We start from the raw sequence: 15,186 nt of genomic DNA on the forward strand, positions 1-15,186 counted from the left end.
CATGTTACTATATACTGTGTATGTTATCATCTAGTAAGATACTCAAATTGCAAATAACAGAGCTATAGCTGAATCAGCAGTTGGCATATTTGTTATATTATTTTAATTGTATTTGTCTGTCATACTAAGCATGGGAGCTCCCCATGGTGCAGATATTACCATTTGTAAAAATTTTTATATGGATGACATATCCTCATTATCCTACTTAATGGTTTAGCTCATCAAAAAATGATATTTCAGCTCTGATGTTGGGTTGAATCACTCACTGGCATCTTAAACACACAAGGTCATGGTAAGATGTACCACCAGAAACAAAACAAAAAACATCAACAAAATATACAGTATTAAACTAGAACTTTGTTTTAAGAAGGCACAGTTGTACTTTCACTGACTTCTTTTTTCTTCTGTTGGGGAGAACACAACTCCTTTTTCCACTCTCCCTGCTGGGGCCATGATAGGACGTCAGACTTTCTCTATATTTTACTACGCCATTTTACATTATGGAGAAAGCAGGCAACTGTGCTTGGCTTAATAATGGCTGGGGCGTAAATATATTTTTTTCAGATCCCTTAAGCAAAAAGGAAACTGGTGATTGATTGAATTTGCTAGAGATAACTCAAAATTAACAGCAATCTAAAATGTTATACTGGAATATAGTAGCCATGTGTTTCAGCGTTGTTTTTCCTCTGTGCTGTAAGTGTACTATACACTGACTTGGGCAATCTGTGGCTCTCCTGCAGCCATACAACAAGATGTTTCTGTTTGCTGGTGCAAATGTCCTTTGATAATTTTTAAACTTTTGAACCCCCCAAAACAGAAGTTACAAATTCTCCTCAAAATTGTGCATTTTATAGGGTGGAATAAAATCTGTTTAATCTGTACGCAACACAAACCAGAGCCACTGTATGAATGGAGGGATTCCTACCTCTTTTGTGACTCGAAACACGAGCAGGTGGCACTGTAGAGTGGGCTACTTTGGAAAAAACTGGACAGACAAGAAAGGAAAGAAAATCAAATTAGAAAAGAAAAACGAAATGAAAATGTAAGCAAAGCAGAAAAAAGTAACAATAGATGTACAGAGATTAATGCGCAATTGTGAGAACAATAAAATAAAATATTAGAGATGATTATGTGCTAAAACCTATAAAGGGCAGTAGATGAAATAAATAATAAGACAAGCGAACCATCAACACAAGCAAATCAAAAAATTTCTTGGTAAGTTAAGTAAAAGGGTTGCAAAAACAAAATAGTATCGTATGTTCTAAATTTTAAATAGAATACCCTTTTTAAAATGTTATGGTCAATTTATTGATCTCTAAAAACATCAGGAAAAAAGGTTAATACTGAGCCAGCTCTTGGTAATAATTAAATTTTATTATCGTTATAGTTGGTCAACTGTTCATGATTAGGCATTGTCACAAGTCTGCATAGTAAATGACATACCAATTCCAACTGTATAGCACGTAGAAGGTTTGCCAGTTGAGAAGATATCGCAATTGAAAATCATCACTCTCCAACATGACCACCCCCAACCCCCCGTTAGGTACCAACATTCTGCTCTGCTTTCTTGCTTTCTGATCGCACTCACCTGAGGTCAGTAAATGCACTGTTGTGAAGAGTTTGCTTCATAATCAGGAGCAGAGTAGTTTGTACCTACCTGAGTAGGACATCATTGAAGGTATTTAGTAGGTATTCAGTGGCAAAGAGTACAAATTGTACACATTATCTTAACTTATCTGAACTTCCTTTGGCAATAGACTAGGCCAAGTATTTAAAAAAGCTCCATAGCTAGGTCATTATAATGAAACAAAACACTCCCATCTAAAATAGCCTTGAGACACAAAGAGTAATTTTGTCAGAAAAACTAAATTTTGCATGGTATATAGTTCACCCAGTGGGGATTGTTTTTACAGAAAAAGTGGAGCGTCATTTTAACTGATATGCTGAAAATCCATGAGCTTTAGGGACCTCAATAGCTGAAGCTCACATTACATATAAAACTAAATAAATCAGAGGAAAGACCCCGTCCACCCCCCTTTTCTCCCTGCTCTGTATAATTAAGTATAGTTTCAATTAGAGAAAGACAGTTTGAAAGCTAACAGCTAATGCTGTGCTTTCTCTTTAGAACACAAGCTGCTCTCCAAATCATGTGCCATGGGTGCACTTTGTATGTAATATTGATTTATTTGTCAAATAAACATTTAGAAAAAAAAATAAACTACAACACACCAATGTAACAACATATACAAACTATAATACAATAAACAAAAAGTTATAATGCATTCTTATCAGCCTTACAATGTTAGATAGATAGATAGATAGATAAACACTAACAGAAGAGCTGAACAGCTTATATTTCCTATCAGTGGTGGCCACATGTTTTTAAAGTCAAGGCATCGTGTCATGTTCAACAACCCCTTTAGCGGAGATCATATGACCACAAGGCTAGCCTTTTGGACATGTAATATGCACTGGAGGGAGACTGAGCAGCATTTTTTAAAAAAAAATGGTATTTCAGGCCTTCTATTTCTCTTTATTTATCTATCTCTGCTAGCCTGTAATAATTCCTTTAATTTAACATCAGAATATAGGTCCACTTTAAACCATTAAAACCTACATATAGAAACTATCCTATTACACCTATTACCATCATGGCAGCAGACTACACTATTCCACAAGCTAGCTGGTCTGCTATTATTGTTATCTTGAATTTTATCCCACAGACTTACATTCTACATGTACAAAAGCCAAATGCAGGAAAATTTGATATACTGAACAATTTCCTTTAAAGCTAGATGACATTTGAGATACCATGGATATTATTAACATCAGCACTTTTGACCTAATAGCTACACGTATAATGAAATTAAATATATCACTGAAAATTTAAAATCATGGTCAGATAATGACTTGTAAATATAAGCCCTCTTGTGTTAGGGATCCGTTCAATTAATTTGTAAGGCGATATACTTTAAATAACCTATAGCCAGAAAGTAGAAAGATGATGTCATAAAACTAATGATCTGTGTCACACAAAAGGAGCTCTATTAACACACAGATAATGAGTGACAGCTCATCCAGGGATAATAAAGGAGAATTAAATAGTTTTTGCCTACTCCCTTCTTCTGCTGCTTTACCTATTTCTCCCACCACCCTGTATGCGAGTGTTTGAATCATTGCTTGGGAAGACTCAGAAGTCCTCTTCTCTCTATTCTGTGCACAGCCTCTGCTAATCCATGCAATTAAGGCCAGTGGTTCAGCTGCGTTTTGTTCTGTTACGGCTACAGTGCAGAGACTCAGACACAATAATTTGGAGCAGATGAACGAGATAATTGCATTTATTTGCTATCTATGAATCTAGGTCAGGACCTGACCTAGCAGCTCCCACAGGCTAGCATTTCAGTTCTTGAGTTATAAATCTTAAGAGTTTTTCCACTGTGTTTTCTGAGATTACTAATCTGCTCTCCTCATCCTATTCACTGGTGCCCCGTTAAAGTATGATAGCGGTAGATAATAACCGCGCCAAGTTTGTTTTAAAATCTTTTCTTAATAAATGAAATCAGAATTATTCTAACCAAGTGCTTACTTTATGGTACCCAAAGTGAAAGCAGTAAAGCCTGAGACCGTCTTCTCAACCCTTTACATCCACCTCAAACCTAAGGCACTACTAATCCAATGCAAAATGTTAAGCAAGACCCCCATAATGTATCCTCATATTTAAAAAGCAAAATACCTAAAAATTCCCCATACTAAGAGTATGTATGCCAAAGTCTCTTATGATGACCCTCTGGTTCATTTATCTGCAAATAATAAAATGAGGGTGAGGGTAATGCCCTCACAGCTGTTACTGTTGGTACTAGCTAAAAAAGCAAAAGCATCATCTACAACAATATAAGTGGGTTGAGCATGTGAATATATCTTATTTTTTAGTTTGAGAAGTTGAACTGAGCACAAACAAAACTGAAATGATATATTACCAATTTCTTATACTAAGGGAAATAGGCATACTATTATATCCCATAGATCTTAGGATAAAACATGGAAGAAAACAAGCATGGCATAACCAAATGCAATGATCCACATTACTAAATGTACTGGTAATTTAATAAATGGTATGACAATAGGGACAGGATTAATCTTACTTCATTATACAATAATGTGTTGCTAGTAAAGAAATGCAAAAAAGTGTCCCCTGCAAAGAAAATAGTTAATACTTACATTTCCTGCTGACTATGCTCCTGATCTCTACTGTAATGAAGAGACATGACTGCCTGAAGACATTTCAGAATCTGACACTTCAAGGTGTGTCAAATTCTATATCCTTCACTGCAAATGGGGGTTCTTCCTGCTTGCCTCTAAATCACTACAGGACATAGTAGGGATGTAGATACTTGCGGATTGAACCACTGGGTACCAACCATCGAGCAGGAACTTCCTGCCTGTCTGTGCTCATCACCACCAAGCTATGCCCACTCTTCATAAGCTATGCCTTGCGTCATATAATCCTGTGAGACAAGACAAGATCACCACCATGATCTCAGCCACAGACCTGCCCAATGAACACCCACAATTGTAGCAAGCATGCCAAAGCATGATTGAATGTGTAATTCTATGTGGCTTGGGGAGAGACAGGGAAAGTTATATGCTGCGTCACAGAGTAACCCCCCACTTAGCTCGGCCAAACCAGGCAATCCAGTCCAACTGATGACAAGTACTTTTACATATATTAGTTTCTTTCAGCAATTTAATGTTTTATTAAATTAAACAGATTGCAAGGGATATAAGGAGAGGTAGAAGAAAGTTTGGGAGATTTGTTAATGGTATTCCAGAAATCAGCTTTAAAAGAGAACTAAAAAACCTTTTTTGGCTTTTGTTCTCTTTTGGGTCACAGGAGTACATTTACTGATGTATCCCTGTGACCCAAACCTAGCATATATAATGTCCCCTATATGCTGACAGTGCAGAGCCGTGATGCAGTTGGGGCAGGACCCGATAATATTGTTGGGATCCACTGCACTGCCTGATTGACAGCAGGCTATACCTCTCCAGAGCCAAATCCGGCTGTGCCCACCCCCTCCTCTCTCTGTCCTTCCAATAAGTGCTGGAGGAACAGAGAGGAGAGGAGGAAATCCCTGTGGGAAGCGGCGACTGATAGTCACTGTTCTCTGCAGGGAGAAGACCGTGAGCAGAGCGATCAGTGGTCACATGATCGCTCAGCTCTTGACCTATAGAGCCGACATGTGACACGTGCCAGTTCTAAGTATTGTGAGGAGTATATTTCACTCTCTCAATACTTCTACTTTAAGAATGATACCTGATATTTTGATGCTGTGTACAACGGTAAACAGAAACTCAAAGCTAATGACAACCCAAATACCCGCAGTGCAGTGTTAAATGCCGCTATCCGATTGTTAACTGTTAGCTGTATTGCATTATAGCCATTTCCACTGTGCCTTTTGTTTTTTAAAATTTTCATGAAACATATTACTAGAAAGAGTCTCTTTATTCAACAATAATAATGAACATGTACATCAGCAAAAAAAATAATAATAATTTGCATTCAACTAGCTTTCATTTCCACAAACGGTGCAGGTTTTCATGACCTCTTATTGTACCAAAAACTCACTTAGCTCACTTAACCAAACAAAGCTGTAGATGATGAGAAGACAAGAATTTCTTGTATATACTGGAATCCCTTGATACTCAGCGGCTCGAAATTTATAAAAGAGCTGCAGGGTTTTACAATTCTCTAGTCCATCTCTTGGGATTATCAGAGCAGCTCACAACTGACACTTTCCGGTGCTCCTTATTCCTTTTTCTTTATCAGGTGAATTTCCAATTAGTCATTTAAAAGGGAATTTGAAATCTTTTTTTTTTCTACCTTATGGAAAGTATGTATATAACTTAACAAGATGCTCATCTTTGCTGCTAATGCTTGGCTATTTGTATTTCCCTGCTAATTGAATTCAACCATTAACAGGGTGGTAATAATTCATGGCCCATTTGGTGATTTAGTTTGACTTTTCAGAACAGATTTTTGGGCAATATGGCCTTGTATTGCAATAATAATATTATTTTTATCGTAATGTGTAGCAGTTAGGATAATGTCAAGTATAGGATTTTAACTGAACTCTGGGGTAGGCAAATATCGTCTAACTACAAGAGGCACATGCACATCATTTCTTCCAGATCTGTGCAGTATTCAATTTTTAAACTTTTTTGTGCAGGAAATTCTTGTAATAAAGATCAGTCACTGCTGCTCTCTCCTTGTTCAGGGTGATTGGTCTTGTTTCCCCCCTCCTGTACTTTTCTGCAGGCATCCTGTAGTACATGGGTGTGTTGGGTGCTCTCACAGCTCTACTCTCTGCACAGGCTATTCGAAGCACACTGATGATGCCACTGCTACTTTTACAAGGTAATATTTAGGTTTCCAAATGTATTTGATGCACACAAAGTGCATTTATATCCTCTGTGGCTATTGAGGAATAGTTTTAAATGAAAGTGTTTGTATCTGGAGTTCAGCTTTAAGGTTAATGCACTGATAAATATTGTATTTCCAGGAATGATGGACTATACGACATTCCCCCTGCCTACCCATAATGCAGCAATGGGTGCATGAGCTGCAATTTGTTAGGGCAGAATGCTGTCACATGCTATAAGGGGAAGTTTTTTGAGCCTTGTAAAAAATGTTGTTTATCAGAACGCAGGGATTGTGAGCAGATGAGCATGGGGAGTGTAAGTACAAGCACCTAACTTCTTTTAAAGTGAACCTGTCACTTTGTTTTGGTTAGGCAAAGGATACGTTCACGTTAAATTTATGAGTAAGGTAAAGCTTAAGCTTAGGGATATGTACAGGTTAGGGGTGGGTTACATTTAAGGGTGCCATCAGATTAGGCTTTGAATTTTAATATAGTTCCACTTGTGCAGCCAAATTACAGACCGACTTAATTATGTTATTATTACCCTTCCCAGCCCCCCCTCGCATTCCAGAGCAAGACTCAGCACAGAGAACAACTGTTCTTTCAGAGTAAAGCATTTATTGTGCAAGCAGCAAACTAAACATACGTTATGCAATATGAATGAGAAACATAACAAACAGGGGCGTAACTAGAAATCACAGGGCCCCATAGCAAAATTTTGTATGGGGCCCCGTGATTTCTAGTTATACCCCTTGCAGAGCCCACTCGAGATCCCACCTGAGGGTGACTCTGCAGAGCCCACCATAGACTCTCTATGGTGGGCTCCGCAGGGCACCCTCAGGTGGGCTGGTCGCACTCCTTACCTCCTCCTTCGCCGGGCCCGCCTCCTTCTTCGTCACTGAGGCCGCCTCCTCCCCTGCTGCCGAGCACGGGCCCGCCTCCTCCTCCACTGCTGGTGACGGCAGAGGCTCGCGACGTTGATAGAACACCGGGTCCAGCCTGCTCCCCTGCTGCTGCTGGCTCTCATTGACTGTGGAGACGAACGCGCCGCTGCACAGATGATCTGAACAGCGGCGTGTTCGTCTTCAGATGCCAGTGAAAGCCAGCAGCAGAAGATCCCATAGCGATCTGGCCGGGCCCCACTGTTTAGGTGAAAGCTTTGCATTACATTTTTGGATGCAATGACTTGTTCTGATGTGATACAAATTTTGGGTCTAATCATTTTATTTTTTGGACTCTCAAAATTTTTGGTGCTCAGATAATTGCACCTACCATAGTATACCAGTTGGTGTGCCCAAAAGTAATAGACTGCCTATCAGTGGAATAGAAAAGGTACAAAGTTAGCCAGTGTAGGACCAGTCTCCAAATAACAATTAGCCCACATTTGTATAGTTATGTATTGATACCATTGACAGCACAATACAGTTTTGTGATCCAGCATTGTATAATTTATACTGCTACTGGATTCTAAGCATGCCATCAAAGTTACCCAGACCACAACGGTATGTGTTCGTTCACCTCCCGATCTACTGAGCCGACCTGTGACAGTCTCATTGTCACAGGTCGGCTAGAACTATGAGGTGAGGGAAAAGCACTCACCTCATAGTTCTCCTTTAAAACTTAAAGTGGACCTTTGCCCCCTTGCAGAGCTACATGCTGCTTTAAAATCATCTTATATTCATTAATTAAACAAACTTGTTTTTTATTTACTTACAAATAGAGTTCATCTACTTCCTGGTCCACTTCTGGCACAAATGATGTATTGTGCCAAAGCAGTGCATCCTGTGAAGGTTACATCAGCAGAGCATTGCTGGGAAATATCATCTGTAATCTTATGAGATCTCAGGGACAGGCATTTTCCTCCCCTGAGATGATGTGTATGGGTTACATGCCCTAATCATATGTGCCAGAGGTCCAGGAAGTAAAGGGAGATCTAGTAACCTGCCCTTAGTTAACATGGCCACTGTCAGAAGACTTGGAAAGAAAAGAGAAATAAGGTATGAAAAAAATACAGAGCCTGCAATTATCTAGAAGTATCTGTTTGTAGATTGCCATTACTAAACATTTCTAAAGGTGTGTTTGTTGTTACTTTAAAGATATGGGTACAGATAGGAGTAAAGATAGGGGTAAAGGTCCACTGTAAATTTCTATATCTAATGAGTACTCCTTGAGCCCGTTGATTAATTATCAATGGTGCAGCAAACAGACAACACCCTTGTTATTGATATCTTGACTTGAAATTTGAATGTAATGTCATGCAAATATAACACAGAGATCTACTGATCACTCAAAAATATCAGAAAATTCATCACATCGGTGAGAAATCATTTGTCAATATTACAACTCTTACACCGTCATACCCTAAGTCACACAGTTATTTCACTCTTTGGAAAGAATCAGTCAATCCTGGCTGATTACAAAATGTAGGAACATCTAGTTCTTCCTTTCACTTATGTATCTGAGCTTATGTAACATATGGCACATTTCAGCTACTCTCTTCAGTTAATTAGTTATAGCGATACTGTATGTATCTGTTATCGTCTGTATGCACAAACAGGTACAAGAATAAGTCTGAGTTGCCAACTTATTCTTGCAAACAATATACAACTTAAGCCACTCCAACAATTAAAGGGATATTAAAGTCAAAAGGTTTTTACACTATTTCAAATGCTGATTAGTGGATGCTGCTCCTTGATGTTTAAATGTTTTAGCTTCCTGCAGAATCAGCTGATCTCCTGAGCCCTGGCCCTGATATTCTGTTTTAGGGTGGCTCCCTATCCTGGCAGGGTCCTATGGAGCCACTCTTGTCTATGCTATTAAGCTCCACAAACACACAGGCACAGCAAGGCAAGCAACTTCCCTTCTCCCCCTCCTCTTTCCTAGATAGACAGCTGCTGGAGACTGTGCTGTTCCTTGTGATCTTGTTCTTTATAGGAAGTTCAGGTAAGCTGAGCTGAGAGTTTTAGCCAGCTGTATGAAAACATGAAGACTGCAAGGCTAAGTTCACACCTAGGCGTATTGAATATGCGTGTTTGTCGCGCGTTTCGTGTCGCACGCTTTTACCGCGATTCGCGGTAAAAAAATGCACCACAAACATGCGTTTCCGAGGGCTACTTGGCTGTATCCCAATGGAAACGCGTGACAAAAACGCCCCAAAGAAGCTCCTGTACTTCTTTGGGCGTAGGGCGTTTTGTAGCGTGTTCATACGGCCTGTAATACGCCCAGGCGTGAACCATACCCATAGGAAATAATGGGATTTCGGTGTTTGAGCGTTTTGCAAAGCGTAGGAACGCGCTACAAAACGCTCTACAAAACGCCCAGTTGTGAACCGGGCCTAAGCGCTTGGGCAAAAAAATAAATAAATACTTATATTGCTGAGCAATATATATTTGTTTGATCTGGAACCAATAATGAATAAAGGTTTGAGCGTTTAATACTACTTTAAGTAGCATTAAAATGTCTAAACAATGTATATGAAAATTTTCTATGATTATGCTAATTATAACAATTTATTACTAGTTATATAGATACATCATTACATAATAAAAATATACATACTATGGTTTATATGATAGTCTCTATATAAAAGGGATAGCTACCTGCTGTGTTATGCATGTGTATTATATCAAATAATGTCCTAATTTTTATAGCTATACTTCTAGAAATGTTTTATGTTTTGTGTATTATGTGTTTTATTTTACTTGGCCTAGTGTAGAGAATGAATGCATTTAGGTTATCCCAACCCTTAGGAGTTTACATGTTAGGCCTTATGAACACGGGCAGGTAAAAGACCACTTTTAGAGGAATTTCTTTTTTTGCCTCTGAACACAGTTCTATTTTCGCCAATGTGTCCTTGCATTTGTGGCCTTTAGATCCTTATTTTAGAGCAATTCTCGGTGGCATAAATATAAAATGCCCAAAAACTGCATTCAAAGAGAAACTTACTGGGATAATTTACATGAATATGCATGTAAAAACATGTTAACACACTTATACACGTGTGTATGCATATAAAATCATTCTAGTATCTAGAAGAAATGAAAAGTCTAGCCAATGTAATTAGTTTACATGTATAAACCTCTAAGCATTGTAAATGTGTAAACACGTGTAATTGCACCCAAAAATACTGCATTTTGGCAGAAAGCTTCTGGCAGAAAGATGCAGTAGAGATGGGAGCAATTTAATACACCTTTGTGTATGAGCCTTTAGGAGTAAAATGCATGTTTGTGTTTAATGCTCACTATGACTAATGCATCATGATTAGTTTTGCTTTTCAGTCTGTGCAGTATAGTTGCCTTAATTTTTGCTGTGACTCATGGATAAATGTTTAAAGTGGAAAATCTGTATCACAGATCTCTAATCAGTTTTGTGCAAGTAGATTAGGAATTTTAATTTACCGTATATACTCGAGTATAAGCCGTCCCGAATATAAGCCGAGGTACCTAATTTTACAAAAAAAAATGGGAAAAAGTATTGACCCGAATATAAGCCGAGGGTGGGAAATGAGGCAGCTAATGGTAGATAGATACCAATAAAATTACATTAATATTTATTTAAAAGAAAAATAACCTAGCTCTGTAAGTGGAAAAGGGGGTACAGGGCTACATATCATGTACTACGGATCATTTAACCCATTCATATTAGCAGAGGATAATTGTAAATCTATTGTTCAGTGCACTCTATATGTAGTATATAGTACATGTACATATAGAGTGCCTGCAACAATACATTTACAATGATCCTCTGCTAACATGAATGGGTTAAATGATCCATAGTACAGGGCTACATACAGATCATTTAATACATTCATGTTAGTATAATTGTAAATGTATTGTCTGCACTGTATTAGCAGTATATACTCTATATAGAGTATATACTGCTAATACAGTGCAGACAATACATATATAATTGCTTAATGAATCTCTCTCTCTACCCCCCTCCCTCCCTCCCTCCCCTCACTCACTGTGTGCCGGTGATCGGATCATCACATCACGGAGAGAGCAGGGACGAGTCAGCGGCGCGCTGATCAGATGAGAGGAGCTCCAGGTGGGGTCCTAATTTAGCTGGCTCAGAGGTGCCTGCCCGCTAAATTACAACCCCACCTGGAGCTCCTCTCGCCTGATCAGCGCGCCGCTGACTCATCCCTGCTCCCCTGCCTGACTGGCCGCTGCGGGGGGGTTTTTCTTCTTCTTACTTACCTCGCCGAGCGTCGCTGCTGCTGCGGTGTGCGGCGCTCCGAGCGGGGTCATCTGGCAGTCTCCGGCCACCTATATTAGGACCCGGAGACTGCCAGATGACCCCGCTCGGAGCGCCGCACACCGGAGCAGCAATGACACGACGCTCGGCGAGGTAAGTAAGATGATGCGCTGGCGCTGACTCGAGTATAAGCCGAGGGGAGCACTTTTCACCCCAAAAAATGGGCTGAAAATCTCGGCTTATACTCGAGTATATACGGTAAATGGAAAATTAGATAAAGGAGTTGATTTTTTTAAGGATTCACTACACTAGAAAACCTGTTTATTTAAGTCAACCAGTGGAAGGCATTTTACATTTCTATTTAATTTGTATTGTTCACATTTGTAAATGCTTTCTTTTTCATGATTTGTTTTTGTTGTGTTTAAATAGGGATGCATTTTCATGTGCCCAGGTAATTGGTATTTGCGAGTACTTGAGGAAAAGTATCGGTACTCTTATCCAGTCTTGAACAAATGGTATCGGTGCATCCTTAGTGTTAAACATATAAATCTTTAGACCATTCAATAGAGGTAGCTTTGTATGTGACTCATTCAACATCCCTGCATAATAACTGCTGAGACAGCACCCACACAGGAAATGTCTTATTTTTAATAGATTGGCTGACCTATAAGGCTAAATTTACTGTTCGTCATCACATCAATGGGCCCACAAACTAGGCCAAACAACTCAAGTGTATTTTCCCAATATTAGCACGTGGCAGAAAGTAAAAAAGACATAGGGGTCTATTCACAAAGCTGCCGAGGGCAGCCGAGTGAATGACCGATCAGAAGTGAAGTGAGCCGAACACTGTTCGGCTATTCACTTCAGGCTGGTACGGCTGATTTAATTTGGCAGAGGGTACCACAGTGGACATGGGCAGAAGTGAAGGCTCTGGCACGTACGTGATTTCATACATGGCTTCTGAATGCTTGTTGCATTGACAAATACCAGTATGTACAATGTAAATTGTCTCTATTCAGGTAGGTAGATTTTCCTTTACTTCCTGTGTCTAGGCAAAACAGAAGCTTAGAAGATATCACTGCAAAGTAAGGGAAATCCTGTCTTAAGCTAGCCATGCACTAATGTGGGCTGAAAGAGAAATCTAATAGATTCCTCCATTCAAGGCTTTTGATACACAATAATGCATATAAGGCACAAAAACATTGTTGTCTGGACATAAAATGCATACTGCAAACAGGAACTGCCTTCCGTAAAGCCGACTACATTAATGCAATGTCTTTAGTAAAACTAAATATAGTTAGTAGTACTTACTTTCCTCCTTCCTGCACTGTTTTCCCAGACTAAGCACCTTGGCCACCAACCAATCCCTCCCCCCTCCCCCCCCCGCGCAACCCCACAGGTCAGAAACCTGTGCCACCATTTAAAAAAAACAAAACATAATCAGGACCAGCTTTTTTCTTCCCTATTCTCTGCTGTGTCACCAATGACATCTGTGCCCAATGTTGCGCTTGTGCCATACTACATTACGCTCACCTGTTATAAAAAATCTTTTTGAGTTCTCATGATATTTTGCAAAATCTCAGGAGTTCTTGGGAGGAGAGGCTTTTTTTTCAGCAGAAGTATAATATAACAGATAAGTATAATATTTTACAGCACAAAATCCAGCACAGACATCATGTTCTTGATCTCATCCAAGTGCCGTACAACATAACACTTATCTGTTGAAAATAATACCCTTTTTTGTCCCCAAGATCTTTTGAGAAATCACATGTCAGAAATGAGATCTACCTGGAAAGCACCGGAGATGTAGCCTTACTAGGGGTCAACTGTGAGGCCCTGGCTACATCACTAGTAAAATACCAGGAAAGGGAAAAGGTAAAAAAAAGTAAGTAAAAAAGGAAATGTTTATTTTACATTAGATGCAAAGATGTTTAGAGATCAGCATACAGTGCAGGATGTACCAGGAATTTCTAGCTTTGACAGAGAAGGTCCAGTTTAACAAGAGTGTGTGTTTAATTAGATCAGTCGAGACATTGCATTCATAAGGCATGCAAAGGTTCACGATCATGTGAACCAGCAAGAGATGCCTGCCACTTATCCTAACAGCCATTTATTCCTTCACTTGTGCATTTCCTTTCAGTAAATCAGGCCCATAGACTTGCACTGTGAGAAGGAGCATTAAAGCACAGTCTTTGTGCAGTGCTGCAAAGCGGGAAGCAGAATCTGTGTATGTAATGAACAAATAAAGTTTTGCTCATTTACATTTACAATTATAAACTATACATAGAAACAATAAAAAAATTAAATAAAACAATAGCATACTAAAAAGAATATTTACCTTAAACCTATCTATTTTATCTAAATATCAATATCAATGATAAGACTATTTATTCCTGTAAGATTCCTGGCTGTTTCAGCTGTATAGGTGACACTTTAATAAATGTCTGATAAACCACACTGAAGTCTACTTCATCTATCATCTACAACTCCAGTGCTGTTCCTTACTCTTTTATCACCTGTACAGTAAAAAGAGAAACCCTGGATTCACCTGGATTACATGGATTGTATTACCATGAATGAGCCTATATAACATCCTACCTTGCTTTCTGTTTGCAACGTCTAGGAAAGAAGCATTCGTCTTTATCCTATCAAAGTTTGGAGGCGCTGTGCGTGTCAAGGAGAAATTAGGAGTCATTATTTAGAACTATAGTCACAAAGGGATCATGTACAGGAGTGGAGCAGGAAAAAGTTGAGCTGTAATGTGGATTCAATTGGGAGAAGAGTCTCCAAATCATTTTTGTAATAAGAGCAGTTTGTCATGTTCGATATTTTGAAAACAATATGTTTTAGACCAATGGTTCTCAACCTGTGTAACCTCAGGACCCGCATTTGTCCTTAGACATTAAGTGGCGGCCCAAGTCGCACTGCAATGGAACGCACGGCATTGCGGTACCGTGCATTCCGGTGCGGGCGATCCTCAGCTTGGGGTCCAGTGCTGGGCTGCTGTGCTGTGACGGAGCTCCATCTATACGTGCATTGCTTGTACAACTCCCTTGCATGCCCTGTAGAGGTGATAGGAGCCAGAATGTGACATCACTCCAGTCAAGGCACCTCCAAAGGTCACATGAGGGAGCTGTAAGCAATGCATGTATGGATGGAGCTCCCTCGTGGCTATAGCTCCAGCCCACCCCACCTTAAGCTGACACTTGGCGCCAGGCAGCATATTCTAAATGGCTGCTCAGCACAAGAACTGATATTGCTACGCTAGGGGGAGGCTGTGGAGTACGAGTTATTATAAAGGAGAGGCATGGATTGCATTATGCATTGGAATTGTCATGCTCTAATTACCTATTAGTAAAAATTGTGCAAACCAGCTTTCTGGATAATTACACAGGGAATGAGAAAATTCAAATACGGTACACAAACTCTTTTTCTATAGGTTGACCATCTCACACAATTTCAGAATGGGAAAGAACATCAGATGAAACACAAATGTGTAGTGTATATGTATATACACTCTAGAAGATAGTATTTGCCCATATATAAGTATGCATGTATAGATACAGTATAA

General features: G+C 39.4%; 1 protein-coding gene across 7 annotated transcripts in view; it reads right to left on the reverse strand.

Annotated features, from left to right (window-relative positions):
• The window catches only part of NTNG1 (netrin G1), a 266,339-nt gene that overhangs the window by 56,008 nt on the left and 195,145 nt on the right, over window positions 1-15,186 (reverse strand). For 2 of the 7 annotated variants that reach the window (XM_018562731.1, XM_018562734.1), the window contains exons 7-8: window positions 14,214-14,279; window positions 926-985 (exon numbers count right to left, since the gene is read on the reverse strand). The exons of 1 other annotated variant lie outside the window; for it this stretch is intronic. In XM_018562731.1, the coding sequence (XP_018418233.1) occupies window positions 926-985; window positions 14,214-14,279 (126 nt within the window). The remainder of the gene's footprint in view (window positions 1-925; window positions 986-14,213; window positions 14,280-15,186) is intronic. 4 more of the 7 variants (XM_018562732.1, XM_018562735.1, XM_018562733.1 and 1 more) reach the window with 2 other exon arrangements.

Source organism: Nanorana parkeri, unplaced genomic scaffold (assembly GCF_000935625.1).
Source record: "Nanorana parkeri isolate BGI_ZX_2015 unplaced genomic scaffold, ASM93562v1 scaffold595, whole genome shotgun sequence".
Lineage (NCBI taxonomy): Eukaryota > Metazoa > Chordata > Amphibia > Anura > Dicroglossidae > Nanorana > Nanorana parkeri.